General features: G+C 36.2%; 1 protein-coding gene across 1 annotated transcript in view; it reads right to left on the bottom strand.

The window, feature by feature from the left end:
• Nucleotides 1-656: 656 nt before the first annotated feature.
• The window catches only part of sptlc1 (serine palmitoyltransferase, long chain base subunit 1), a 41,331-nt gene continuing 15,183 nt past the window's right edge, over nucleotides 657-26,804 (bottom strand). The window contains exons 8-15 of the mRNA XM_039759477.1: nucleotides 25,790-25,879; nucleotides 23,763-23,870; nucleotides 23,312-23,407; nucleotides 21,714-21,810; nucleotides 19,974-20,028; nucleotides 15,459-15,576; nucleotides 6,674-6,747; nucleotides 657-2,171 (exon numbers count right to left, since the gene is read on the bottom strand). Coding sequence (XP_039615411.1) covers nucleotides 2,078-2,171; nucleotides 6,674-6,747; nucleotides 15,459-15,576; nucleotides 19,974-20,028; nucleotides 21,714-21,810; nucleotides 23,312-23,407; nucleotides 23,763-23,870; nucleotides 25,790-25,879 — 732 coding nt within the window. The 3' untranslated portion in view covers nucleotides 657-2,077. The remainder of the gene's footprint in view (nucleotides 2,172-6,673; nucleotides 6,748-15,458; nucleotides 15,577-19,973; nucleotides 20,029-21,713; nucleotides 21,811-23,311; nucleotides 23,408-23,762; nucleotides 23,871-25,789; nucleotides 25,880-26,804) is intronic.

The following is a 26,804-nucleotide window of genomic DNA, read 5'->3' on the forward strand; positions in this document are numbered from 1 at the left end:
TTTGTTAATAAAAATGAACAGATAACACCTGTGGGTCTATAGTTTAATTATTAAAATACACTTTAATATAGGACATAAGGCCTCCATACATCTGGTTATGGAGAAGCTTAGTGGAAAATGTTTTTTAAAGGGATGAAGGGGGGGGTGAAAGAAAAAAAAAAAAAGAATTGGCAGTAACATGAAATCGGTGATTGGTATCGGCCTTAAAAAACCTAATTAGAGAATCCCCACTTCATGATAATTCTCCCTACAGATGGTACTACGTAACGATTGACTGGAGAGCACATCATATGCCAGTACAAACCTCAGCCCGTTGATTAATGTCTAAAGGGGTCCATTACAGTTTAATTTAATTTGGATTATGAAAATCCACTAGCTGTTAGGTTTTCTCAGAGTATCAGTGACACGTTCTCAGTATTTAACCCATCTGCCACCTGCTTTTGGCGAGTTCTACAGAGACGTAATTGGATCAGATTTATGTTTATTTAAATTTACTTCCATCTGTAAGTTTGTAATCAAATTATGTAATAAAAAAAAATGTAAATCTCCTAAAGAGCAGTCCAAATAGCATTTTACACAGAGCTCTGTTAATAAACACAAGAAGGCATTAATGCAGTTGTGAAAGTCACTTTTTCTAGTTAAAAAAAACAATTTGGTATTTTAAATTTAAGTTTATTTAAATAATGTTCTCTTTAACCCACAAATACTAATAGCAGCAACACAAAAGGCACATTTATAATAAAAATAGAAAAAAGTAAAAAAGAAAAAAAACAGAAGTGGAATGCTCAACTCTTTCATCAATAGTGTTAATTATTATAAAACATCTTTTTATAATAAAACATGATAAACTACTGGATGAAACATTTTAAAAAATACACAAATTGTTGTTTTGTTATGCTTTAACCCTAAGACAGCCTTTAGTTTTTGTTGAATGCAGAAATATAAAACAATCTCTTAAAACCGAGAAGCCCACCCATTTCAATATAATGTGCAGCTTTATAGCTAACTAATTACCCACAGTATGTCTTTATTAATATGAACATCTTGCTTTCATGTAATGTTTTGTGCTTAAATGCTGTCATGAACTAGATTTTCTTTATCCTATTTTAAATGAGCAATACTGAATTTTGCTTGTGCATTAAACATTTGAAATTGATTGTACTTCAGCAGTAGCCAGGCCCCTCCCTTTTATTACATTTAGATGTAGACATATGAGGAGAAATTAAGTACAAAAATATGATTTTAATTACAGAATAAAAGACACAAAATGTCCTTGTATGTATGTATGTATGTATGTAGACATTGCCAGAAGATGACTTCATGGGTTGAAAACTGAAGCCCGCCCTGCTGATCTGCTCCCTACCAATAAAAAAGAATTCCCCTCCCCCCAATGAAATCTCACAAAAAACAAAATGGACACAAATATGTAAAATCCAGCAGAGTTCAGTCACAGATAATATACTCAAATAGAATTAACTTACCAGTACGATTCAAAGGATTAATGTAAACCAGTTTGTACAGTTAAACACAATGGGGGGGCATTTTAGCCAGTGGACATCTCCTTTATAAAAGCAGATGCATGTATGCTACAGAGCGACAAGTGTTTTAGAAAAATAGAAAAAAGGGCCTTTAATACAAACACATTAGCAAGTGTGCCATCGGTCATACAAAAACTTCATCTGGCAACATAAATTTTATTTAACTATTAACAGTCAAAAAATCAAAACAAAAAAATTAATGGAAGTCAATGATCTATGTCAGTTTACCTATGAAAATCATGTCCATCCTGGCTATTGCAATGAAACAAATTGCATACTTATTATGGCATTTCTAAGAAAATGTGTCAAGGATTTGTATTAAATAAATGTGTACATTTTGGTTGCTTGAATTACAGTGTTGTACAGCAGCTTATATGGATTCAGTTTTAGACTCAACTGAAGAACAAGCCACTTAAATTGGTTTACACAGTGTATTTCTTTTCAGCAGACAGTCCTGTGTTCAACATGTTATCTATCTACCATTTCTGTGACAATGTAACAATTGTGTAAGTGGATCTTCATTCTACAGGTCACATACTTCACTGAAGTATATTCTGGGCAGCTTCTTTGATGAGATTAGCTGCCATTTCCAGTTCCTCTTCAGTCTGCTCCACCGTAACTACAACACGAATGCTGTGGAAATAGTTCAGAATTAGACATGCAATTACTATATTAAGGTAATTTGCTCCATTAGAATACATTTGTTAAAATACATTATCTGCAATGGACCATTATTTAAAAACCTCACAAAACAAATTAGAAAATAGGTCATTTCAAGGTGCACAAACAGACAGCCCAAATAAAGATGAGCAGTGGTTGTCAAGTTCAGTCCTGAAGGCCAACTGTGGCTGCAGGTTTTGAATCTCAACGAAGTTTAGCTTTTAAATGAACTCCTCCCTTAACCACTTATACACGAGGTGTCCCACCAGCAGTACACGAGTCAATCAAAAGCAAGAATGGTATTTTTACAAACTAAAAATGTCTTCTTTCAAATGAATCATAGTTTTCTATGTTGTTTGCTCTCTATGCGATTAGCATACATATACCCCAAGGTGAGCAGTGTGTTACAGTAGAGTTAATCTGCTTTAATCAAATGTCCCACCTATGTTGAGTCACATTCAGTGAAAGGCTTTATTACCATTGGATAGCTGAAGCTCAGAGCGTTCTAATGATGTTTAGTTGTCTGTGTTTGCTCACTTGTACTTCATGACACAGATCTGTGTTAATGGCAACAAATATAACGTCTACATAAACAGCGTATCTTTGTGCACTGGTACGTACAAATCTCAAGCTAGATTCCAAGCAAAGTTTTGACTTTATTGAGAATGACGCGTTTCATGAAGGACTTAAGGCTACACTTGATTTGTAAGTACTGCTTAGTATGACTCTGAAGCATCGTGGCCTGTAGTTTTATAGCGCAAGTATCATGGGTTCAATTACCAAAACTTTGTCTGCTGCATGTTCTCCCTATGTTAGTTTTCTGGGCAGTTTTCTTTCAATTTCAAATTACAGTACACTGGAAATGTTTCTTTGTGCATTGAGGACTACTTTTTACACTCTACTTGTGCCTCTCGAAGTTTCGCATGAGGATACCCCAAACCCCCATCAAATGTCACTGTATCACACAACTTGTGCCACTATGTCTACAGTATGAGAGAGAAAAAAAAAAAGTTTCAGCTAGTGTCTTTATGGTATAATTCTCCCACTCCTCCTCCACCCAAGGGGTTGATGTCACCATACTGTATTTTTTTTTTTCATCCCGCTTTTAATCATGCCCTCACTCCCCACCCCAATGCTGCCAGGGAGAAGCAGGCATGATTACAAAGGGAAATAAAATAGAACAGAATAAATTACAAAATTAGGTTTGCTAAATGTATATTGTAATGCAGCAAGCATTTATAGATGCTACATAGGGATTATTTAGTGATTTTATGTTTACATTCAAGTTTTTTGCCATTATTATCATAATTTGTTACACTTTTCTAGATGCTCGATATTTAAGCTGTCATTCATGAATAAGCACACTAGTAAGTATAACACCAAAGCACAGTAGGTGCAACCTTTCAGCATTCAGTGCTGCTTGCTCACAGTATCTACTGTTATTAAGATAGGATAATGACAGCAAACACCACAGAAAATGAAGTAAAAGGCAAATGACAAGAGAGTTAGGTGTTTAAAATTATGGCAAAAATATAAGTACTTTAAAATTTCTTATAAATCTCACACACTATGGCACTTTCCTGAAAACAAATAACTAGTTAAACAATGATATCAATTAGATGTAAAATGGACTCACTGACTGTGAAACTGGTCAAAATAAAAGCCTGCTGTCTCAGGACTAAACCTGTCACATTTTAATTTTGGTAGTTCTCATATTTCAGAAATTTAGCTGTTGTGACCACAAGGGAGTATTCTCATAGCCTGAAATCCTTGACACATCTACAAACACACAGTCCCAGGCTCAAATAAAGCATTTTTATTTTACAAAATACCATTTCACTCGCTTGTCACATAAATAATTCTCCTCCTTCTTTATTAATTCTTTCTCCTGCTCCTCTAGTCCTCCTAGGTAAGCTTTGCCCAACTCAACATACAATTAAGATTCCCTGAGCAGCTCATTTTAAACCCAGATCTGAAAGTACTTCCAACGTAACAGTACTGCCAGAGGGAAGCATTTCCAGATCAGGTGGAACTTCCCTAGAACAGTGGAATGTCATTCTGGTATCACCGAAGTACCCCAGTTTCCATGCTGCCTTGAAGGTGCACAATTAGGAGCTCCACCAGAGAGATGCTACCACCCAGCGTACAGGGGGAACATAGATCTCTGGGAGGCCATCTCTCACTGTCCTTACATAATAAAAGGCTACCTGGCCAGGTAAAGAACCACCATTCGTCCTCTCCATGATGTCTGCCTGACCTTGCCTTCTATGAGAGTATATAAGAAATAAGCAAATAAAATAATAAGCAGGGTAAATGTGTTTGAAACATGATCACAAAGAACGGCTTCAACAGAATCGACAAATGAGAAATTTAGCAGAAGAGAATAGGACAACTAAGGATAATATTGAAATATAAAAATTACAGATAATCATATATGCATGACTACTGCTACTCCACAAATATCACAATAGTTTAATTATTTTGTTTAAAAACAAAATGTATCAACCCAGCCGCAGGAGATGCACAAACCAGTGTGTTTATTTGTGCCGGTCCCAAGCCTGGATAAATGGGGAGGGTTACGTCAGGAAGGGCATCCGGTGTAAAATTTTGCCAAATCAATATGCAACAGTTCGGAAACTACAGCAGATGTAGTAAGGGTGACAGCAAGAAGGGTGGTTGGTGTGACATATGGACAGAGAAAAGGAAACCCTGGTGGTGGAATGGGGCAGTACAGAAGAGTATACAGAGAAAAAGGATGGCAAAGAAGAAGTGGGATAGTCAGAGAGATGCAGAAAGTAGACAAGAGTACAAGGAGATAAGGCACAAGGTGAAGAGAGATGTGGCGAAGGCTAAAGGAAAGGTGTATGATGAGTTGTATGAGAGGTTAGACACGAAGGAGGGAGAAAAGGACGTGTGCCGATTGGCTAGACAAAGGGATCGAGCTGAGAAAGATGTGCAGCAGGTTAGGGAATTAAAGAATAAATATGGAAACGTACTCACAAGCGAGGAGAGTGTTGAGCAGATGGAAAGAGTGCTTTGAGAGACTGATGAATGAAGAGAACGACAGAGAGAGGAGGATGGATGATGTGAACATAGAGAATCAGGAAGTGCAACGGATTAGCAAGGAGGAAGTAAGGACAGCTATGAAGATGACATACCTGTGGAAGCATGGAGGTGTTTAGGAGAGATGGCAGGGGAGTTGTTAACCAGATTGTTTAATGGAATCTTGGAAAGTGAGAGGATGCCTGAGGAGTGGAGAAGAAGTGTACTGGTGCTGATATTTAAGAATAAGGGGGATGTGCAGGATGCCACTGCATGAAGTTATGGGATAGAGTAGTGGAAGCTAAGTTAAGAAGAGAGGTGATGATTAGTGAGCAGCAGAATGGTTTCATGCCAAGAAAGAGCACCACAGATGTGATGTTTGCTCTGAGGGTGTTGATGGAGAAGTATAGAGAGCGCCAGAAGGAGCTGCATTGCATCTTTGTAGACCCGGAGAAAGCATATGACAGGGTGCCTCGAGAGGAGTTGTGGTATTGTATGAGGAAGTCGGGAGTGGCAGACAAGTATGTAAGAGTTGTACATGATACGTATGAGGGATAGTGTGACCATGGAGAGGTCTGCAGTAGGTGTGACGGATGCATTCATGGTGGAGATGGGATTATATCAGGGATCAGCTCTGAGCCCTTTTTTATTTGCAATGGTGATGGACAGGTTGACAGACGAGATTAGACAGGAGTCCCCATGGACCATAATGTTTGCTGATGACATTGTGATCTGTAGCGCTAGTAGGGAGTAGGCTGAGGAGACCCTGGAGAGGTGGAGATATGCTCTAGAGAGGTGAGGAATGAAGGTCAGTAGGAACAAGATAGAATACATGTGTGTAAATGAGAGGGAGGTCAGTGGGAGGGAGGGAGGTTCTGGAAGAGAGGTGAAGAAGAGAGTGCAGGCAGGGTGGAATGGGTGGAGAAGAGTGTCAGGAGTGATTTGTGACAGACAGATATCAGCAAGAGTGAAAAGGGGAGATCTACAGGACGATTGTGAGACCAGCTATGTTATATGGGTTGGAGACAGTGGCACTGACCAGAAAGCAGCAGACAGAGCTGGAGGTGGCAGAGTTAAACATGGTAAGATTTGCACTGGGTGTGACGAGGATGGATAGGATTAGAAATTAAGTCATTAGTGGGTCAGCTCAGGTTGGACGGTTGTGAAACAAAGTCATAGAGGCGAGATTACGTTGGTTTGGACATGTGCAGAGGAGAGAGAGGAAAGAGAGATGAGAGAGATGTCACTGTGGCGACCCCTAACGGGAGCAACCAAAAGAAGTAGTTTAAAAAAAATGTCGTCAGCAAGCAATAAATAATTGTTTTGACCGTACCAAAATAGAACATATGCACTGCTCTAGCATAATACGAAATTAACATTATTACTAGTGCTAATTTCCAAATAAGAAACAAAAGATACAAGATTAATCTTACCTTGGTGGTGGAAGAAATTTTTCTTCTTTTTCCAAATAATGGGCTTGTGTTAATGCAATTTTTCGATCCATGCACTATAAGAAAAAAGTCAACTATTTTAGAACAAAAAAAAAAAAATAATTCACTTATTTTTTTTATCATTTATGTGTAATAACACACACAAGCTTACTTTATTTATAACAAGTTAGACATTTCCCTCCCCTGTGCACAGAAGTGTTCAGGTAAACTGATTCTAATGCTGTGTTTTAATTGTAAAGGTAATTTGAAGTTTTTATTTCCCAATGAGAAAGATTAACTCTGAAGCAAAAGTACGATTCTATCCACTCAATGAATTTGAAAGATGCATATAAATAAAACAGGGTGAACGCTACTGCTTCACACATTCTGTACCAGGTTTACCAAAGTCTGAGTTGGTTTTTTCTCCTAGTATTTTCTCTTCACATTTCATTGGCCACTGTGTTACTGAAAGTGTAGGTGGTCATGAGTAGGCATTCTAGTGGACTGGTGCCATGTCCTGCCTTGTGCCAAATATTGAAAAGGTTAGACTGCGACATTCACCATGACCCTGATTTGGATTAAGTAAGCTTGAGAATAGTGTGTTACAAAAGTAATACAAGTTAATTGTATTAGAAATTTCATGGACATTGAACTGGATATCTGTAAGAATAAAAACATTGTCCTTTCAGCTATTGCACAAACATAAATAAACCCTCCTTCGGACTTCCATCAATAAAGTAAAAAACAAAATGTTCACAAGAGACCAGTGTTGGAAAAACATTAAAATTTTACAAGTAACTTAGTTAAACTACTCATTACTTACAGAAAAAGTATATAGTTACTTATAAAATAGTTAGGTCCATAAGTATTTTGAAAGTGATACAATTTTAATAATTTTGTCTCTGTGCGCCACCACACTGGATTTGAAATGAAGTGATCAAGATATGATTGAAGTATAGACTTGCAGTTTTAATTGTGGGGTGGGTAGGGGCATTGTATGAGCCATTTAGAAAAGACAGCCATTTTTATATACATGGTCCCACAATTTTCAAGTATTTGGACAACTGACTGACAAGCTTCTCCATAGCCAGGTGTGAGAAGTTTGCTCATTATTTCCAAATATTTCTTCATTTCAATCCATTGTGGTGGTGTATACAGCCAAACTATGAAAAATGTGTTACTGTCCAAATACTTATGGACCTAACTGTATATACTAACTGTAAAATATATTCTAATGTATAACAGACTACAGTATGTAACTTACAATTATTAAACAATAACAATATACCATGACTGTTTGGAGGAATTGAATGATTCCACTCTGTGTCATCTGTTCTTTAGCTGCTTAGATATGCATAGCACATGCACTGTGATGTTTCATGTCAGATATCTATGGCAAGCAGCTTTAATATTTTTTTCAGCCTTTTTTGGATGCTGAATTATAGAAGGCAGATATTTTATCTTGTAAAACTTTTCTATCTTAACTTTAACAATAGATACCACATTTTCGAAATCTGACATTGGACATTTCAATATTTGGTAACAGCATTCTAAATTTTGATATGAACAAATAGAAATTTGAAATCAGTGTTTTTAACTTTGATATTGAACACAATTTGCAAAGTCTGCAAGACAGTCACCTTGGCCAATCATTAAAAGTGGTTACATTGCTTTACTTCAATTAAAAGCACAGTTAGCCTTCAACTAGAACGTAGGATATTGCATATACATTCGTTGCAGGGATTACAGTTTAATTCTTATAGAAACTCATAATATTTAACACTAGAATTACCAGAGCCTATGAAAAAACTCGTAATTCCGTCCCACCTTAAACTGCTTCTTAAATCCCTTCACACCTCTCCGCCAGCGTCCTTTGTTCTCTAAATGTGCTGATAAAGAGAAGCTCGGAGCAGCCGGCTATTCCATCCCCCCACCAATTTAGAACGTGCACGAACTTCTCTCAGCTCATGCCTTGATTGAGTATCTGGGAGTGAAGTGGAGTTTTAGAGTGGAAATAATAGATCGTTGTTTGGAACACACGCATTTCATGTCTGTTCCGTTTCTACAGTAATCTGTGTCAACACATTGTTAAAACAGAAACTTTTTTATATTCTAGTAGTAGATGACAAAATGTAGGCATAAACTATATAATGTATGAAGCCTGAAGTCCAAATAGCAAAGAAACATTTTCACAAGAATAACACAATTGCACTTTTATTCAAACATATAACTGCAGAAAGAAAAAGCCGCCTTAACATGCGACATTGACACCAGTTTACTATAACTGACTCCGTGGTTCAATAGATACAGCCCCGCTTGGGAATCAAGGGTCACGGGTTCGATCCGCGCCCTCCCTTTTGAGAAGTAAACTGTTCTTAGTCTTACTGTTTTAGAATAAAACATACATTTGATTTCAGTCTGTAACAGCCGTGCAATTTATGATCTTTGTAAAGGTTAGCTTTTTTTTTATTCACTTTTCACTCTCTCAGTCGTTCAGAATCAATCCATACAACCCCATCTGACACGGCTGGTTTCACTAAAGACGCGCTATAGCTCTGCAGTGTACCACGATGCATACTAACGCCCCGGTTCTGACACACAAACGCTGGCGAAGCTGCCTTCTTCGTATCTCACCGTCACTTGCTTTTCTTTTTATTCAGTTTTATTGAGTGTTCCTGCCAGTCCCCGCATGTTGCTGTATGCTTTTCTTTTGCACCCAGGACATGCAGAAGAAAGAATGGTAAAGACCAGTAACGGCGCTATATGCAATCATCAGACACTCCCCATCTGCCCGTGTCGCTCAAACACAGGAACATATATTGGTGTAAAGTATAACAAAAGTGCACTTTTATTCAAGTGCACTTTTTCCATCGCCTTTTCCTGTAAGAAGCAGTGTACACACTTCTCTCTATGCTGTGGTTTCTATTACACACCTGAAAGAAAGACAATATATGTGAAAATATAATCGCACTAATGCAATATTATTTGAAAACGAACAGCGCCAGATCGGGTATGAATTTATGCAGGAACTGGAAATTCTCTGATGCGGACCTTCCCCCAGGGAAGAAAGTACAGTGTCAGGTGCTCATTCAGTGTAATAGAAACCATAGCACAGAGAGGTGGGTACACGGCAACAAGCACACGGTCGTAAATGTAGGAAGGACGGTCCTTGGGTGTGTGGGAACTGTTAATATTTGAATGTGATGATTTTATATAGCACGGAATGAAAATCTTCACTTCTTAGCATTGCACCATGCAAGATGTCGTATCAATCGCCTACTGTATCTTGCTTTCTTTTTTCTTCGGTTATACAGGTAGTTTTGAATAAAAGTGCACTTGTTTTGTTTTGCGAAATGAAGTGTCTGCGTGCACTTTTCGTGGCATTACGTGTATTTTTGAGCATGCCCGTTTGAGCAGTATAAAAGTATTGAAAAGTATAACAAAACAACGGGCAGATGGAGAGTGTCTGATGATTGCATATAGCGCCGAACTTACTGCTCTTTACTATTCTCTCCTCTGCGTGCCCTGGAGTACAAAAGAAACAGAATACAGACGCTATAGCTCTGTGCTGTACCACGATGCATACTAACGCCCCCCCACCCGGTTCTGACACACAGACGCTGGCGAAGCTGTCTTCTTCGTATCTCACCGTCACTTGATTTTCTTTTTATTCAGTTTTATTGAGTGTTCCTGCCAGTCCCGCATGTTGCTGTATGCTGGATATGTTCATATGTATTGTCTCTTTCTTTCAGGTGTGTAATAGAAACCACAGCATAGAGAGAAGTGTGTACACTGCTTCTTACAGGAAAAGGCGATGGAAAAAGTGCACTTGAATAAAAGTGCACTTTTGTTATACTTTTACACCAATATATGTTCCTGTGTTTGAACGACACGGGCAGATGGGGAGTGTCTGATGATTGCATATAGCCGGTTACTGGTCTTTACCATTCTTTCTTCTGCATGTCCTGGGTGCAAAAGAAAAAGCATACAGCAACATGCGGGACTGGCAGGAACACTCAATAAAACTGAATAAAAAGAAAAGCAAGTGACGGTGAGATACGAAGAAGGCAGCTTCGCCAGCGCTTGTGTGTCAGAACCGGGGCGTTAGTATGCATCGTGGTACACTGCAGAGCTATAGCGTCTTTAGTGAAAACAGCCGTGTCAGATGGGGTTGTATGGATTGATTCTGAACGCGACTGAGAGAGTGAAAAGTGAATAAAAAAAAAGCTAACCTTTACAAAGATCATAAATTGCACCGGCTGTTACAGACTGAAATCAAATGTATGTTTTATACTAAAACAGTAAGACTAAGAACAGATTACTTCTCAAAAGGGAGGGCGCAGGATCGAACCCGTGACCCTTGATTCAAGCGGGGCTGTATCTATTGAACCACGGAGTCAGTTATAGTAAACTGGTGTCAATGTCGCATGTTAAGGCGGCTTTTTCTTTCTGCAGTTATATGTTTGAATAAAAGTGCAATTGTGTTATTCTTGTGAAAATGTTTCTTTGCTATTTGGACTTCAGGCTTCATACATTATATAGTTTATGCCTACATTTTGTCATCTACTACTAGAATATAAAAAAGTTTCTGTTTTAACAATGTGTTGACACAGATTACTGTAAAAACGGAACAGACATGAAATGCGTGTGTTCCAAACAACGATCTATTATTTCACTCTAAAACTCCACTTCACTCCCAGATACTCAATCAAGGCATGAGCTGAGAGAAGTTCGTGCACGTTCTAAATTGGTGGGGGAATGGAATAGCCGGCTTCTCTTTATCAGCACATTTAGAAGACAAAGGGCTGGCGGAGAGGTGTGAAGGGATTTAAGAAGCAGTTTAAGGTGGGACGGAATTACGAGTTTTTTCGTAGGCTCTGGTAATTCTAGTGTTAATCATGTCCAAACCATTTGTCTGTTGGTAGTGCCACCACACCTTTAAAATAACAAAGACAAAGGTGCTTTTATTCCAGTAATTTATGAATGATATAGCTACCCATTTTGATACTGTTAAAAGCTAAAAAGGCTTTCTATAGATATCTCTCCATGGGTGACTGAAAAAGCTTGACAGCAAGTGTATTCATTACCAGGGACAGGGCTGATCTACTGATATTCTGTCTCCGAAACAGACCTATACCTCAAAAACCTCTTACGTTTCACATAAGTGTAGTGTGTGTATCATCTTGTTCGAGATGTTCCACTAAACTGGGTGATGAGAATTTTGTTTTTTTTTGTTTTTTTTTTTTTCCTCCCCATCAGCGCTTGAACGCAGCAATGATGATGCTGACCCACAATCACACTCAGCATGCTGAACTTGTCTGTCTGTAATGTTAGCGCACCACGGAACTGAAACTCATTCACTCTGCTTGTAGAACTTCTGTGCCTTATAATGGTTCTCAAGAACATCACAAGGTAGAGTGGATTTGAAACTTTCATAACAGGTAGTAAAAATTGGTGCGTGGTTGTTCAATTTTAGTGAAGTAACACTGACAAGCTCATTTTAGAATAGGAAGTTAAGGTATCCTGGTACAAGCACTAGCCTTCAGGGATGTTATAGGTGATAAGCGGGCACCTGCTACCTGCAGCAAGATATTAGTGTATTTGAGTCAGTGAATGCTGCTCTGAAGCCTGTTGCTGTATTGACAAATGTTTTACCTTTGGAAAACTGTAGCAGTTTCTTCAATAGTACTAAGTAGGCTTGTGTTGATGAACTTTCCTTTGCTGAAAATTTTAACCAAGTGATTAAACACATTGTAAATACTCCATATGCACTTGTATCCAGGATAGGCTGCTGACACTGTATTTACTTACACTAGAAACTGTAAAACTTTATTTAGCAGAAAGCTACAAATATGAATACATTTCATTTGAAAATTCACGTTAGCAACCTGACACCTCTTCTGTTGAAAGGTTCAACTTGGTAGGCATGCAGTTTTAAAGGCCAGTGGAAGAAGCCGCTTGTGACATACTATGAAGAGGCAGAGGATTTATTATTGCAATTATGACAGCTCTGGGCAGTCAAAAATTTACTGTGGTCAATCTTGATGTGTAAACAGAATCAGGACTAGTGAGGGAAAAAAAAAAGATACAATGGTGTGAAAAACTATTTGCCCCCTTCCTGATTTCTTATTCTTTTGCATGTTTGTCACACAAAATGTTTCTGATCATCAAACACATTTAACCATTAGTCAAATATAACACAAGTAAACACAAAATGCAGTTTTTAAAATGATGGATTATTTAGGAAGAAAAAAAAAAAAAATCCAAACCTACATGGTCCTGTGTGAACCTAATAACTGGTTGGGCCACCCTTAGCAGCAATAACTGCAATCAAGCGTTTGCGATAACTTGCAATGAGTCTTTTACAGCGCTCTGGAGGAATTTTGGCCCACTCATCTTTGCAGAATTGTTGTAATTCAGCTTTATTTGAGGGTTTTCTAGCATGAACCACCTTTTTAAGGTCATGCCATAGCATCTCAATTGGATTCAGGTCAGGACTTTGACTAGGCCACTCCAAAGTCTTCATTTTGTTTTTCTTCAGCCATTCAGAGGTGGATTTGCTGGTGTGTTTTGGGTCATTGTCCTGTTGCAGCACCCAAGATCGCTTCTGCTTGAGTTGACGAACAGATGGCCGGACATTCTCCTTCAGGATTTTTTGGTAGACAGTAGAATTCATGGTTCCATCTATCACAGCAAGCCTTCCAGGTCCAGAAGCAGCAAAACAACCCCAGACCATCACACTACCACCACCATATTTTACTGTTGGTATGATGTTCTTTTTCTGAAGTGCTGTGTTCCTTTTACGCCAGATGTAATGGGACATTTGCCTTCCAAAAAGATCAACTTTTGTCTCATCAGTCCACAAGGTATTTCCCCAAAAGTCTTGGCAATCACCGAGATGTTTCTTAGCAAAATTGAGACAAGCCCTAATGTTCTTTTTGCTTAACAGCGGTTTGCGTCTTGGAAATCTGCCATGCAGGCCGTTTTTGCCCAGTCTCTTTCTTATGGTGGAGTCGTGAACACTGACCTTAATTGAGGCAAGTGAGGCCTGCAGTTCTTTAGACATTGTCCTGGGGTCTTTTGTGACCTCTGGGATGAGTCGTCTCTGCGCTCTTGGGGTAATTTTGGTCGGCCGGCCACTCCTGGGAAGGTTCACCACTGTTCCATGTTTTTGCCATTTGTGGATAATGGCTCTCACTGTGGTTCGCTGGAGTCCCAAAGCTTTAGAAATGGCTTTATAACCTTTACCAGACTGATAGATCTCAATTACTTCTGTTCTCATTTGTTCCTGAATTTCTTTGGATCTTGGCATGATGTCTAGCTTTTGAGGTACTTTTGGTCTACTTCTCTGTGTCAGGCAGCTCCTATTTAAGTGATTTCTTGATTGAATCAGGTGTGGCAGTAATCAGGCCTGGGGGTGGCTACGGAAATTGAACTCAGGTGTGATACACCACAGTTAGGTTATTTTTTAACAAGGGGGCAATTACTTTTTCACACAGGGCCATGTAGGTTTGGATTTTTTTCTCCCTAAATAATAAAAACCATCATTTAAAAACTGCATTTTGTGTTTACTTGTGTTATATTTGACTAATGGTTAAATGTGTTTGATGATCAGAAACATTTTGTGTGACAAACATGCAAAAGAAGAAGAAATCAGGAAGGGGGCAAATAGTTTTTCACACCACTGTATATAAATACATACTTCATATATAAATATATACTTGTCAAAAAGTGTGTTCCAGCTAGTGTCATGGCTTATTATTTGCCACTGGTACTGGCTATAACACATTATCGAGTGTTTCTGGAATAAATAAGCCACCAGTGAGCCAGTGTACTTGAACAGTGTATTCTGCTCTCCAATCATCTCTGCCTCAGTCTTCCACAAGAGTGCCATTGATGGGTCACATATCCCTGTCACTGTTCAAAAAAGTATTTTATATCAGTTATTACAATCAAAATGTATGCTGCCCTTTAACTCAAGGCTAATTTTCTGTAAGGATATGTCATTCTGGAGGAGTTGAAGGATGACATATGTGATTTAGGAAGAAAAATGTGTATTTTGGAAAGCAGATGTAATTTATTCACATAAATACTGTGAAAAAACTGTGGTACCAATATATCCAACTCATACTGTTCTACTTGTATTTTGTGCTTTTTCTAAATTCAGAAGTTTCAATAAATAGCATGTTCTTTTTGCACATCTGTGTTTTTCTGTATTAAACAAGGATATTTTAGTACCATGTCAGGACGCATTGCAATTAACAATGATGACACCCTATGGTCAAACCGAAAACTACAGGAACTGCAATAAAATCAGTTTTGGCTTTTATTTTGTTATAACTGTGATTCAGCCTTGAACCCCACCCGATAATATCATGTATTGACAATGTTCAAGAGGACAACGATTGACCCGAGAATTTTACATATCAGCCAATTCTATTAGAATGGATCTGCACCACTGTAATACTGACTTATGTAAAATCAAAAAGTTCAAATGAAAGTCACAACAATTTGGGGGTTTAAATAGTTGTGTTAAGACACAAAGAACTGCATTGGTAGTTATGTAAGTAGATTTTAGAAAATACAGGACAGTATCGATGAAAAACAGAGCAAGTAAATGAAAAATAATGATTACAGTGCTACAAAGTGGAAACACATGTAAAAATATCAAAGAGTCCAGTTACAAAAAAATATTCCTGCTATTTTAGTCTCTTGGTAGGAGTTTCTGCTGTAATACTCACTTTTTTTTAAACTACTGTTTTTAATTAGAGTGCAAGGGCATACTCACATATTCTACAATTCTATTCAAGATTCTGACATCAGACTCCCTGGAACCACTGCTCTGCTCCAGTTGAAGGTGAAATGCTGGAGAGATTGATTCGCCAACAACTTTTAAGCCTGAAATACTGTAGGAATGCAAACAGAAAAAAAAGATTCAATATTTCAATCCGAGTCTCTTGACTAACCTTCTAGCTACAAACCAAAACCAATTACTTTTAAATATTGCAGTCATAATTATCTGTGGTAATGATAAGGTGTAAAGCATTCATTAAAAAAAGAACAACTTAGAGAGAAAAAAAAATAGGCAGAATAATCTATAGCTAATGTGTAATCTGCAGGTGATTACAAAATACTGTACAGCTTTTCTCAGATGTTTGAGATCACAAATTGAATACAATAAAAGAGCAGCCAGGTGGGCAAATTTTTTTCTTTTTCTTTGTATGAGGAAAATTTAAATACAAATATACTGTTTTTTAATTTGCATACAAAGTTACTTATATTACAAGTCTGTGCTACATTTTTCATTATCCAAAACATCATACTTAGCCAATCAATTTATATTTGACTTAACACTCCCAAAGAATACACATTATAAAATGCATTAAAACAAAAGGAAAAAAAAAAATATATAACAAAATAATATACAATTAAAGATCACTCAAATTTATCACAAATGAGAAATGCTGCCACAGTGTTTAGCACCTCACAGTACCAATGACCAAGGTTTGGTCAGGCCATTCTTTAGAGTTTACAGCACATTCTCCCCATGTTTAGGTGTGTTTTAATCAGGTACTTCGTTTACTTCCACATCCCTAAGATGTGCATATTAGGTTATCAGGAACTATAAACCGGCCTAGTAGGGTGTTTGCATCCTATGAAAACCCTGCAATGATTTAGGAAATTGACATATCAAATGAGGTAAAATACTGAAGAGAACCTACATCAGAAAAAAATTGAAATGTTGAAAGAAGTAGACTAACGGAGTAATAAATATATAAATGAAACTGGCTGATGCATATTACATGAACTAGAAAGTAAGAGAAATAAAAATAAGGGTAATTAAAAATAAAGAAGAAAGTGTGGGTTTCTGGTTCAATTTAAATGTTAATAACAAGAGCAATATGCGCAGTTCCAGGAAGAGAATTCTGGACAGGGAATACCCATCATCAAGAATTAGCATACACAATATAACAATATCATGTAATATTAATTTCCAAAAAAATAAATAAATGTTCCTATCTACTGGTTGAATAAAACATATAAAGCTAATTCAAATTCTTTGGATTAGGGCAGATAGTGTTCCCAGTCAGACATACTACAATTAAAAAAGAAAAGAAAAAGAAAAAACAGAACACTAATGTAGATTTTTACATTGAAATAAAAAATTTCTTGAGTGTTTCCTATTCACATTAAACTTCAACATAAATGCAGTGTTTGGGTACATCCTGCATCTACAAAACTGTCATTACATGTAATAGTTTTACTCAGATGGTAGTAGCTTATTTCTTTAATATATTCATTTTCCACATCTCTTCACAGCATTCATGCATCTCTTTTGAAGGCTTGTTCAGACAGTTATTCAAATGTGATTTCGACTTCTAGAGTGGCTGGAGTACGTTCTCTACACTAGTCATGATATCCATTGATGCTTTTGTGAAACACAATCATAAGACCGAGTAAAGGTACTTGGGGGTGTTGCGGAGGGTCAACACTTGCTTTGAAATGGGGTAACATTTCTCAAGATCGGCCACAAACTTAACTTAAATGTCATTCATTCATACAGTACGAAAAGCAGTTAGCTTTCCAGATTAAATACAAAGGGATATATTATATATGTACATTTTTTCACTTAAAAAATCATTTTAGTTTTTTAAATTTTAAATGTGAAACATGCAAGGAAGCAACAAACAATATTAAGTCTAAAAGACAGTAATTCCTGACATTCAGATTCTGAAAATTCCATCTAATTTTGGAGATTTTGACCAAGGATCTTTCAGATTTAAAGGGTACTAATACAAGAGCATTTTACTTTATTTTTTTAGATAATCATCATTATTAGGTTGGATTTATCACAGTATCCGTGAATTGCTGTAGGTTTTCGTCTTCCATCTTAACTTCCATTTATTTATGTTGCCAAACTATTAAACTACATTGGGAAATTTTGCATGTGTATTTTTCAGCTAATTTTTGAAAATGGTAATTTCTTGTGTGTATATATATATATATATATATATATATATATATATATATATATATATATATATATATATATATATATATATATATATATATATATATATATATATATATATATATATATATATATATATATATATATATATATATATATATATATATCTTGTATATACAGTGGTGTGAAAAACTATTTGCCCCCTTCCTGATTTCTTATTCTTTTGCATGTTTGTCACACAAAATGTTTCTGATCATCAAACACATTTAACCATTAGTCAAATATAACACAAGTAAACACAAAATGCAGTTTTTAAATGATGGTTTTATTATTTAGGGAGAAAAAAATCCAAACCTACATGGCCCTGTGTGAAAAGTAATTGCCCCTCGTTAAAAATCACCTAATTGTGGTGTATCACACCTGAGTTCAATTTCCGTAGCCACCCCCAGGCCTGATTACTGCCACACCTGTTTCAATCAAGAAATCACTTAAATAGGAGCTGCCTGACACAGAGAAGTAAACCAAAAGCACCTCAAAAGCAAGACATCATGCCAAGATCCAAAGAAATTCAGGAACAAATGAGAACAGAAGTAATAGAGATTTATCAGTCTGGTAAAGGTTATAAAGCCATTTTTAAAGCTTTGGGACTCCAGCGAACCACAGTGAGAGCCATTATCCACAAATGGCAAAAACATGGAACAGTGGTGAACCTTCCCAGGAGTGGCGGCCGACCAAAATTACCCCAAGGCGCAGAGGCGACTCATCCGAGAGGTCACAAAGACCCCAGGACAACGTCTAAAGAACTGCAGGCCTCACTTGCCTCAATTAAGGTCAGTGTTCACGACTCCACCATAAGAAAGAGACTGGGCAAAACGGCCTGCATGGCAGATTTCCAAGACGCAAACCACTGTTAAGCAAAAGAACATTAGGGCTCGTCTCAGTTTTGCTAAGAAACATCTCAATGATTGCCAAGACTTTTGGGAAAATACCTTGTGGACTGATGAGACAAAAGTTGAACTTTTGGAAGGCAAATGTCCCGTTACATCTGGCGTAAAAGGAACACAGCATTTCAGAAAAAGAACATCATACCAACAGTAAAATATGGTGGTGGTAGTGTGATGGTCTGGGGTTGTTTTGCTGCTTCTGGACCTGGAAGGCTTGCTGTGATAGATGGAACCATGAATTCTACTGTCTACCAAAAATCCTGAAGGAGAATGTCCGCCATCTGTTCGTCAACTCAAGCTGAAGCGATCTTGGGTGCTGCAACAGGACAATGACCCAAAACACACCAGCAAATCCACCTCTGAATGGCTGAAGAAAAACAAAATGAAGACTTTGGAGTGGCCTAGTCAAAGTCCTGACCTGAATCCGATTGAGATGCTATGGCATGACCTTAAAAAGGCGGTTCATGCTAGAAAACCCTCAAATAAAGCTGAATTCCAACAATTCTGAAAAGATGAGTGGGCCAAAATTCCTCCAGAGCGCTGTAAAAGACTCACTGCAAGTTATCGCAAACGCTTGATTGCAGTTATTGCGGCTAAGGGTGGCCCAACCAGTTATTAGGTTCAGGGGGCAATTACTTATTCACACAGGGCCGTGTAGGTTTGGATTTTTTTTCTCCTAAATAATAAAACCATCATTTAAAAACTGCATTTTGTGTTTACTTGTGTTATATTTGACTAATGGTTAAATGTGTTTGATGATCAGAAACATTTTGTGTGACAAACATGCAAAAAAATAAATCAGGAAGGGGCAAAGAGTTTTTCACACCACTGTGTATATATGTATATATGTATATATATATATATATATATATATATATATATATATATATATACACACAAGAAATTACCATTTTCAAAAATTAGCTGAAAAATACACATGCAAAATTTCCCAATGTAGTTTAATAGTTTGTATGTATGTATATATATATATATATATATATATATATATATATATATATATATATATATATATATATATATATATATATATATATATATATATATATATATATATATATATATATATATATATATATATATATATATACACAGACCATTTTTTACTGTTTGCCTTCTTTTTGTAAATGTTAGTTAAAAAACAAAAAACGCTGTAATTCTATTCAGAGTGGAGGATCACTAAGAATCAATGTAATTCCACCTCTCTTCAAAACACAACAATCTACCACAAAATAAATTAAACCAAACCCTGACAACTTTAAAACATTTATGGAATTCACTTATAAATTGATGTCATGTTTCAAACAAACTTTTTTCAACATTTAAAACTAAAGGGTTAAAAGGTTAACAGAAATCTGTATTATATTACCCTTGCAGTTCTTTGTGAATAAGTTTACATTTATCTCGCAGCAGTCTGAAAATGTCTGTTAAATGAGAAAAGGTGTAAATTACAAATTATACATAAATAAGGAGTTTCTGCAGCTCAATAAATTAATCTTTTGTTTCACTTAATGACTCCATTAGAGTAATCCAAACAAAGAAAGCAAGCATAAAACAATCATTCTTTCAACATTTAAAATTAATACTTAGAGGCATTATTTTTATTTTAAACTGTCTTGTAGGCAAAAAAGAACAGCTTTTATTTTTTCCCAAGTTCAAGTATAAAGTGCCATATACACAATACACTGAATTTTCTACCTGCATGTCTGAGTAACGTTCTACTTAGGGGTTTACATTGACTCTGTATTCTCATTTTATAAGCAATGTGCAAGACAAGCAAAAAGCTAGTCTATTACTGCAAAGAATGATGAAAATAAATCAAGGGAAGTTATGCTTAGACTGTATAATAATATACTAGTTAAAACTATGTCTGGTGCAGTTTTGCTTATCACACTAAAATAAAGACATAACAGCTCTAGCAGCAGCACAGAGTAAAAAATTTAAGTACATCAGTGAACTAAGGGGCATAAAAAAATATTTAAAACACACTTTATCCTTGAAAAGAGAAGGCTGCAATGAGAAATAAATAAAACCGGTCGATCCAAATTCATGCATTTAAGACTAAAGCCAAAATGAGTTTTGGGTTTTTTTTTTTGGTGGGCATCTGAAACAAGCCACACAATTTTACAAAGTATCTAGATGAGATATTTAAACAGCTTACCTATAAACTAGCTACTTGTGTTTAACTGCTTATATTCAGCCTCAAGAACAACAATTTATTTCTTGCATAGCCCAAAAATCACACAAGGAGTACCAGGTGGGCTTTAACAGGTCCTGTTTTTTGACAGCCCCCACCCCCCACCCCCATTGTAGAAAAAAAAAAAAAAAAAAAGGACAGAAATCTTGGGGAAGGCTATTCAGAGAGAGAGAGACCCCTTTCAAAGTAGATTGAGCATGCAATGGATGTTAAAAAGAGGGGTAAATACAATAAACAAAACAGAACACAACTAATCCTTTTTATAAAGCTCGATGGCCAATCTATCATTGCCACCTCAGGAATACACAAGAGTATTGCACAATAGTACAACAGTAAGAGTAAAAACTACAAAGCAAAATGTAAGACTAAATTATCTCATTCACTAAATATACTGTACATCTAGCCTCACAAAACACTGTAAAAAGCTTGAATGAGGAGTTATTAAAAGAATTTTGTAGTAATCCTGTATTATTTGTAAAACAATGTACTTCTTATTAAAGTTTTGTTGTGGTTTTTTTTAATTGGTTTGTGTCAAGATAGCTCCTTGTCTCTCCAAATGCCACACTTGCAGACCTGAGGCAAGACTGAGACAGAGAGACAGAGCGAGCAGATGGCATTGGAATGAAATACCACAGTCAAAATTCTAATAAACCAAGCTGCACTCTGTTACCATTCAACATTTCTAAGTTGATACAAATGATAAAATTTTTATTTAGAAAAGATGTTTTTGGTCTGGTAAACTGCACTTGTGTTGACTTTAGCTAAAGTCAAATGTATTTATTTATTTTTTTTTTGGTTTTCTAGCAAACTAGAACAAAATGACAAGAAAATGTACTCTAAATTTGCTGATACTGTGATCAACATTCTCAATTCATACATAACTTTAAGCAGTAATGAAAGAAAAATATTTACCTTGATCTTCCTCCATAATATTAAGAGCTTCTATTGCTGCTGATGCAAGCATTGGCGGCAAGGATGCGGAGAAACAATATCCTTGACCTGAAAGACGCTGTGAACAACAGTTACTTAAAGATAAGAATCAGGAATATTCACAACCTGAACAGTCTGTTCTACATATTTTTCAGAAGTACAGCAGCTATAGAAAAAAACAAGGAGCTAAATAAATGAACTCTGAATTCACTTTGGAAATGTACTTCATCCTGCAAAGTTTTCTGAATATTTTAAAAATCAAGATGTATTTACTTTTTCCTCCCCTACTTGCTACTAATTATAGAAAGAGCACAGAACTTCTGCTATTTATAAAACTAACTGCATTGTAATCATGGACTGTGTTGATATCTCATAAGAATAAGGATCAGGATATTTTTCCAGATAATTCAACTTTTCAAAAAAAAATATTGACTTTTTTTGTAATAAAGAACTCGCTAGTTTAGAGGATTAATCACTAGATACATCATTAATCTAGTGGTTACACATACTTACTCATGTCAATGAAAATGGTGCTATAATTGTGTGAATTAATTCAGAATAATGCAATGCAGAATCACACAGTACAGTATTAGACCAAAAATAGAAAACTTGAAAGTTTAAACATTCATTTAATTAGTAGAACATTAAACAAATGGGCCATTAAATTATGTTATTTGGTGAAGTTATAGATTGAATGAGAATGATAGCTGTAAGGTAAAAAGTCAAAATAGTTTGTAACTTTTTTTAGTTATTAACAGCAGTAGAGTTTGACTTCAATTTATGTATGTATATGAATAAATAATTAAAATAGAAAAATTTGATGATACAGGTGTTCATGTGTCTGCTATCAAAAACCAACAAATACAGAAAAAGCTCTTTTCAAAGTTCTAACCATCTTTGCTACATCTTTTGAAGTTGTGCATATAACAAAGTGGGGAAAAAAACACACACACAATTGAAGTAGGCTAAAAACTAATGCACCAATTCTGATGCAAACATGAAACATTTCTTTCTTTATACTGTATTAAATAACTATTGGATCTGCTCCATACCTGTGTTTCTGTTGTGCTCTTGGTAGGACTAGGCATAGGAGTTTTGTGAAGATGATCAGCATCACTAAAACTGTTCAATTATCACTTGGCACAAATGCTAGCATTCTTTAGCTATGGTACAAATCCGATTGTGTGCTTTCCGTCTGTCTAAATTAATTTTTTTGTAAAGTCTTAGTGTCTTAAATTTTACCCAACCTTAAATGAATGAAGAAATTAATGCCACCAGATTTCAAAGTTAATTTATTAAAATTGATATATGAGGACATGACAATTGTTAACTTTCAGAAGTATTTTTATATCTATCTACAAATATAAAAGTACTTCTGTATAAAAAGTAAGTTCATGTGTGCCCCTAAAGTCCTTAGAATGAGCTTCAATTCACTGAAACCTGCTGCAGAAGGTTAATGTAGAAAAAGACTACTGTATATTGCTGCAAAAGTATTTTTACAACAGCAGTTAAACGTTTCTACTTAGAATCACTATCAACACATAGTCTGAAATTGCTTTCTGTGCCAACAAAGCAAATACCTGATGATCAATAACAAAAGATCTTCCACAGCAAAATCCACCAACTGAGGCCAGAGAGTTTTCCATATTCGCACTAATGAGATCAATATCATCAATCTGAAGAAGAAAAAAAACATTTTTATTAAAAACAGAAACCATAGTCTAGCCTAAACCAGTTACTTGAAAGCAATAAGCCTGTTAAATTCAAATTGCAGTTCTGATACTTTTGATTCTGAACAGGTTTTACTGATCATATTCTGAAGTTACTTCTCTTTTATCCCTTAAACTCTGGTAAATGATGCGTAACAAAACCATTTAAAAGCTAAGTCAAAAGGATAAATAAACACAGTTCAAGTCTTGCTGAGATTTCATTTCTAATTTCTAGGCACCGCAGAGTCAAATCCCCATTCTGTTTTCAAAATAACAAGCTATATTTTACAGTTACTTGAATTACAACTTTAAATATACTTACATTCACTCCAAAATGTTCTGTAACACCTCGCCCATGTTGTCCTAAAACTCCAAAAGACAGGCTTTCTTCAAGGAAAATGCGAACCTTGTATTTGTACTTTAGCTTTACCTGGTTAAACATTCAAAAAGACATTTAGACTTATTATATAAATATATATAATTTGAGAACATACAATAATCCAAAGCTTTATTTACACAACTGGATAACTGAATGAAACCAACAAACAAAAAACATGTTTTACATAAAGACTAAAAACTAAACCAATCTTGAAAATCACAGTCATGTATATACAGTAGAAACAACATTGATCAAAGGCCTAACATCTCTTAAGAAAAGTACTTTTTAAAATCGGCAACATGGGTTAGCTGGTATCCTGGATGGGGGGCCCTTTTAATGGAAGGTGGACGGGCATCCCGACCAAGTTAGTTAGTTGTACCTTTCTTGGTCGGGATGCCGTTATAATGGATGAACAAGGAGAGACTGCTTCCAAGGACAATGTGGTTTCCCAAGTAGACTGGGTGGCGACATACCTCAGGCATGTATTCTATTTGGATACCTGCAGGGTTGCATGGGGGGTTGTAGTTTTGATGGGCAGCCCTGTTGTGCCTCTCAGGTGCCGCTAGAGGGTGCTGCTGGAGACTACCTCTCATATCATGGGGAGGTTCAGCCTGAACCGGTAGGTACTCCTGGATGCAAGGTGATTGTATTGGAAGTACTCTCAGGCCCAGTATAAAAGAAGCTGCTCCGCGTCACCTGGTGATCAGAGTCAGCAGAGTAGTCAGACGAAGCTCACGTGGTGGAGTGGAGAAGGGAAAAGTCTTATTGTTGCAACTGTGGAATACATTAAAAGGTATTTGCAGCAATAAAACACTTTATTGGAATCTGAAATTGTGTCTGTGTAGTTGTGTCCAGGGTTTGGTGTGTTGCAATGCTCCCTAGTGGTTCACAACTTCTAAAGCTAGTTATCTGGAGAGGAACAATGGATTTTAATTTAAGAAACACAACATAATAAACATAAAAATATTAACAACATATTTCTTGTTTCTTTCCAAAATGTACTGATGTCTTTCAAGACAGACAGAATAACCTTGGTGCCTCCCCCATGCAAATTATTTGTTAAATGCTAATAGCAGCCCACCTGGTTCAAATTAATGGGATAGTGATTAACCAAACCAGGTATGCTAGTGGTGCAATTTAACAAATAAATGTTGAACGGTAACCAAAAACTACTGTGGTACCTCATGGAGATGTTTGGAAATCACTAAGCTAAGCTAACAAACTTTGACAGAGATAGAATCGGTGTTTTATATAAACAAGCCTATAGTCAGCAAGCAATGGCACACTAAACCAGATGTTCAAGATATGGTGTTTAAGCTGTCAAAGAAATCGAAGAAGCTAGGTAAGCTGAAGGCAAAAAAATGCAATGGAAGACCCAAAAAGCTAACTGCATCTATTGAGCAGTATTTATAGGCCACTTTCTTAAGGAATAGAAGGAAAAGTATGAAGTGCTTGATGAAAGCAGAAGCTTTAAACTAGGCAAAGAAGTGTTAAAAGAATGGTCCAATAAGGTGTGCTGCAGACAGGAAATCATACTTGTTGGATGACAACAAGCAAACTGAAGTACATAATAAAAAAAAACCTGAATATCGACAACCAGTGGCATAAAGTCTTATAGATCAATAGGTATAAATTTGAAATTTTTGATTTATAAGGACACTAGTATGTCACAAGAGGAACTGGTGAGGAGTGACTTTCTACAGTCTTCTCTGAAGCACAGTGGCTGTTCTGCCATGCTCTTGGAAGCACTTCATTCAGTGATGTTTGTGATCTGATCAAGACTATGTTTTCAAAAGCAAATTAACACTTACTGCCCAGGTAACTAATATTTACAAATAATATTCGTAAGCATAGCACTGTATACTAGACACAACAACAGTAATCAGATTTATTAACTTGAGGAAGACAAAAGCTGAATGGAAAAAAAAAATTCTGCATAAAATTACAATAAAAATTAAATGAAATCTTACCAGTTCTGGCAGAGGACAAATAGCTCCAGTATTCATGTAAAGTCCTTCAACAACTATGAATCGTCGAGTTACACGAGCTTTGCGAGGATTCTATTAAATTTAAAGAACATAAAAAATTACAACACATTGGAAACAATCAAACACCAGCTTAATTGACTGTATACACACATTATTAAAATTACACATCACATTTTTAGCACTGCACAAAACTAAATGTAAATTACAATCAACTACTCACTATTTGGTTTTGGAACAGCAAGACCACAGCAACTCCTGCATATTTACAGCTGCTCTACAAAACACTGTACTCTATATATCACAGAACTACTACTAGTTTAAATTCCAGGCTGAGTGCCGACTGTATGAAGTTTGCATATTTCACCCAAACTGCTTTTCTCTGGGTACATTGTTTCTTATATACAGGTGCTGGTCATAAAATTAGAATATCATGACAAAGTTGATTTATTTCAGTAATTCCATTCAAAAAGTGAAACTTGTATATTAGATTCATTCATTACACACAGACTGATGTATTTCAAATGTTTATTTCTTTTAATTTTGATGATTATAACTGACAACTAATGAAAGTCCCAAATTCAGTATCTCGGAAAATTAAGAATATTGTGAAAAGGTTCAATACTGAAGACACCTGGTGCCACACTCTAATCAACTAATTAACTCAAAACACCTGCAAAAGCCTTTAAAATGGTTTCTCAGTCGAGTTCTGTAGGCTACACAATCATGGGGAAGACTGCTGACTTGACAGTTGTCCAAAAGACGACCATTGACACCTTGCACAAGGAGGGCAAGACACAAAAAGTCATAGCTAAAGAGGCTGGCTGTTCACAGAGCTCTGTGTCCAAGCACATTAATAGAGAGGCGAAGGAAAGGACAAGATGTGGTAGAAAAAAGTGTACAAGCAATAGGGATAACCGCACCCTGGAGAGGATTGTGAAACAAAACCCATTCAAAATTATGGGGGAGATTCACAAAGAGTGGACTGCAGCTGGAGTCA

This window comes from Polypterus senegalus, chromosome 7 (genome assembly GCF_016835505.1).
Source record: "Polypterus senegalus isolate Bchr_013 chromosome 7, ASM1683550v1, whole genome shotgun sequence".
NCBI classification, from domain to species: domain Eukaryota; kingdom Metazoa; phylum Chordata; class Cladistia; order Polypteriformes; family Polypteridae; genus Polypterus; species Polypterus senegalus.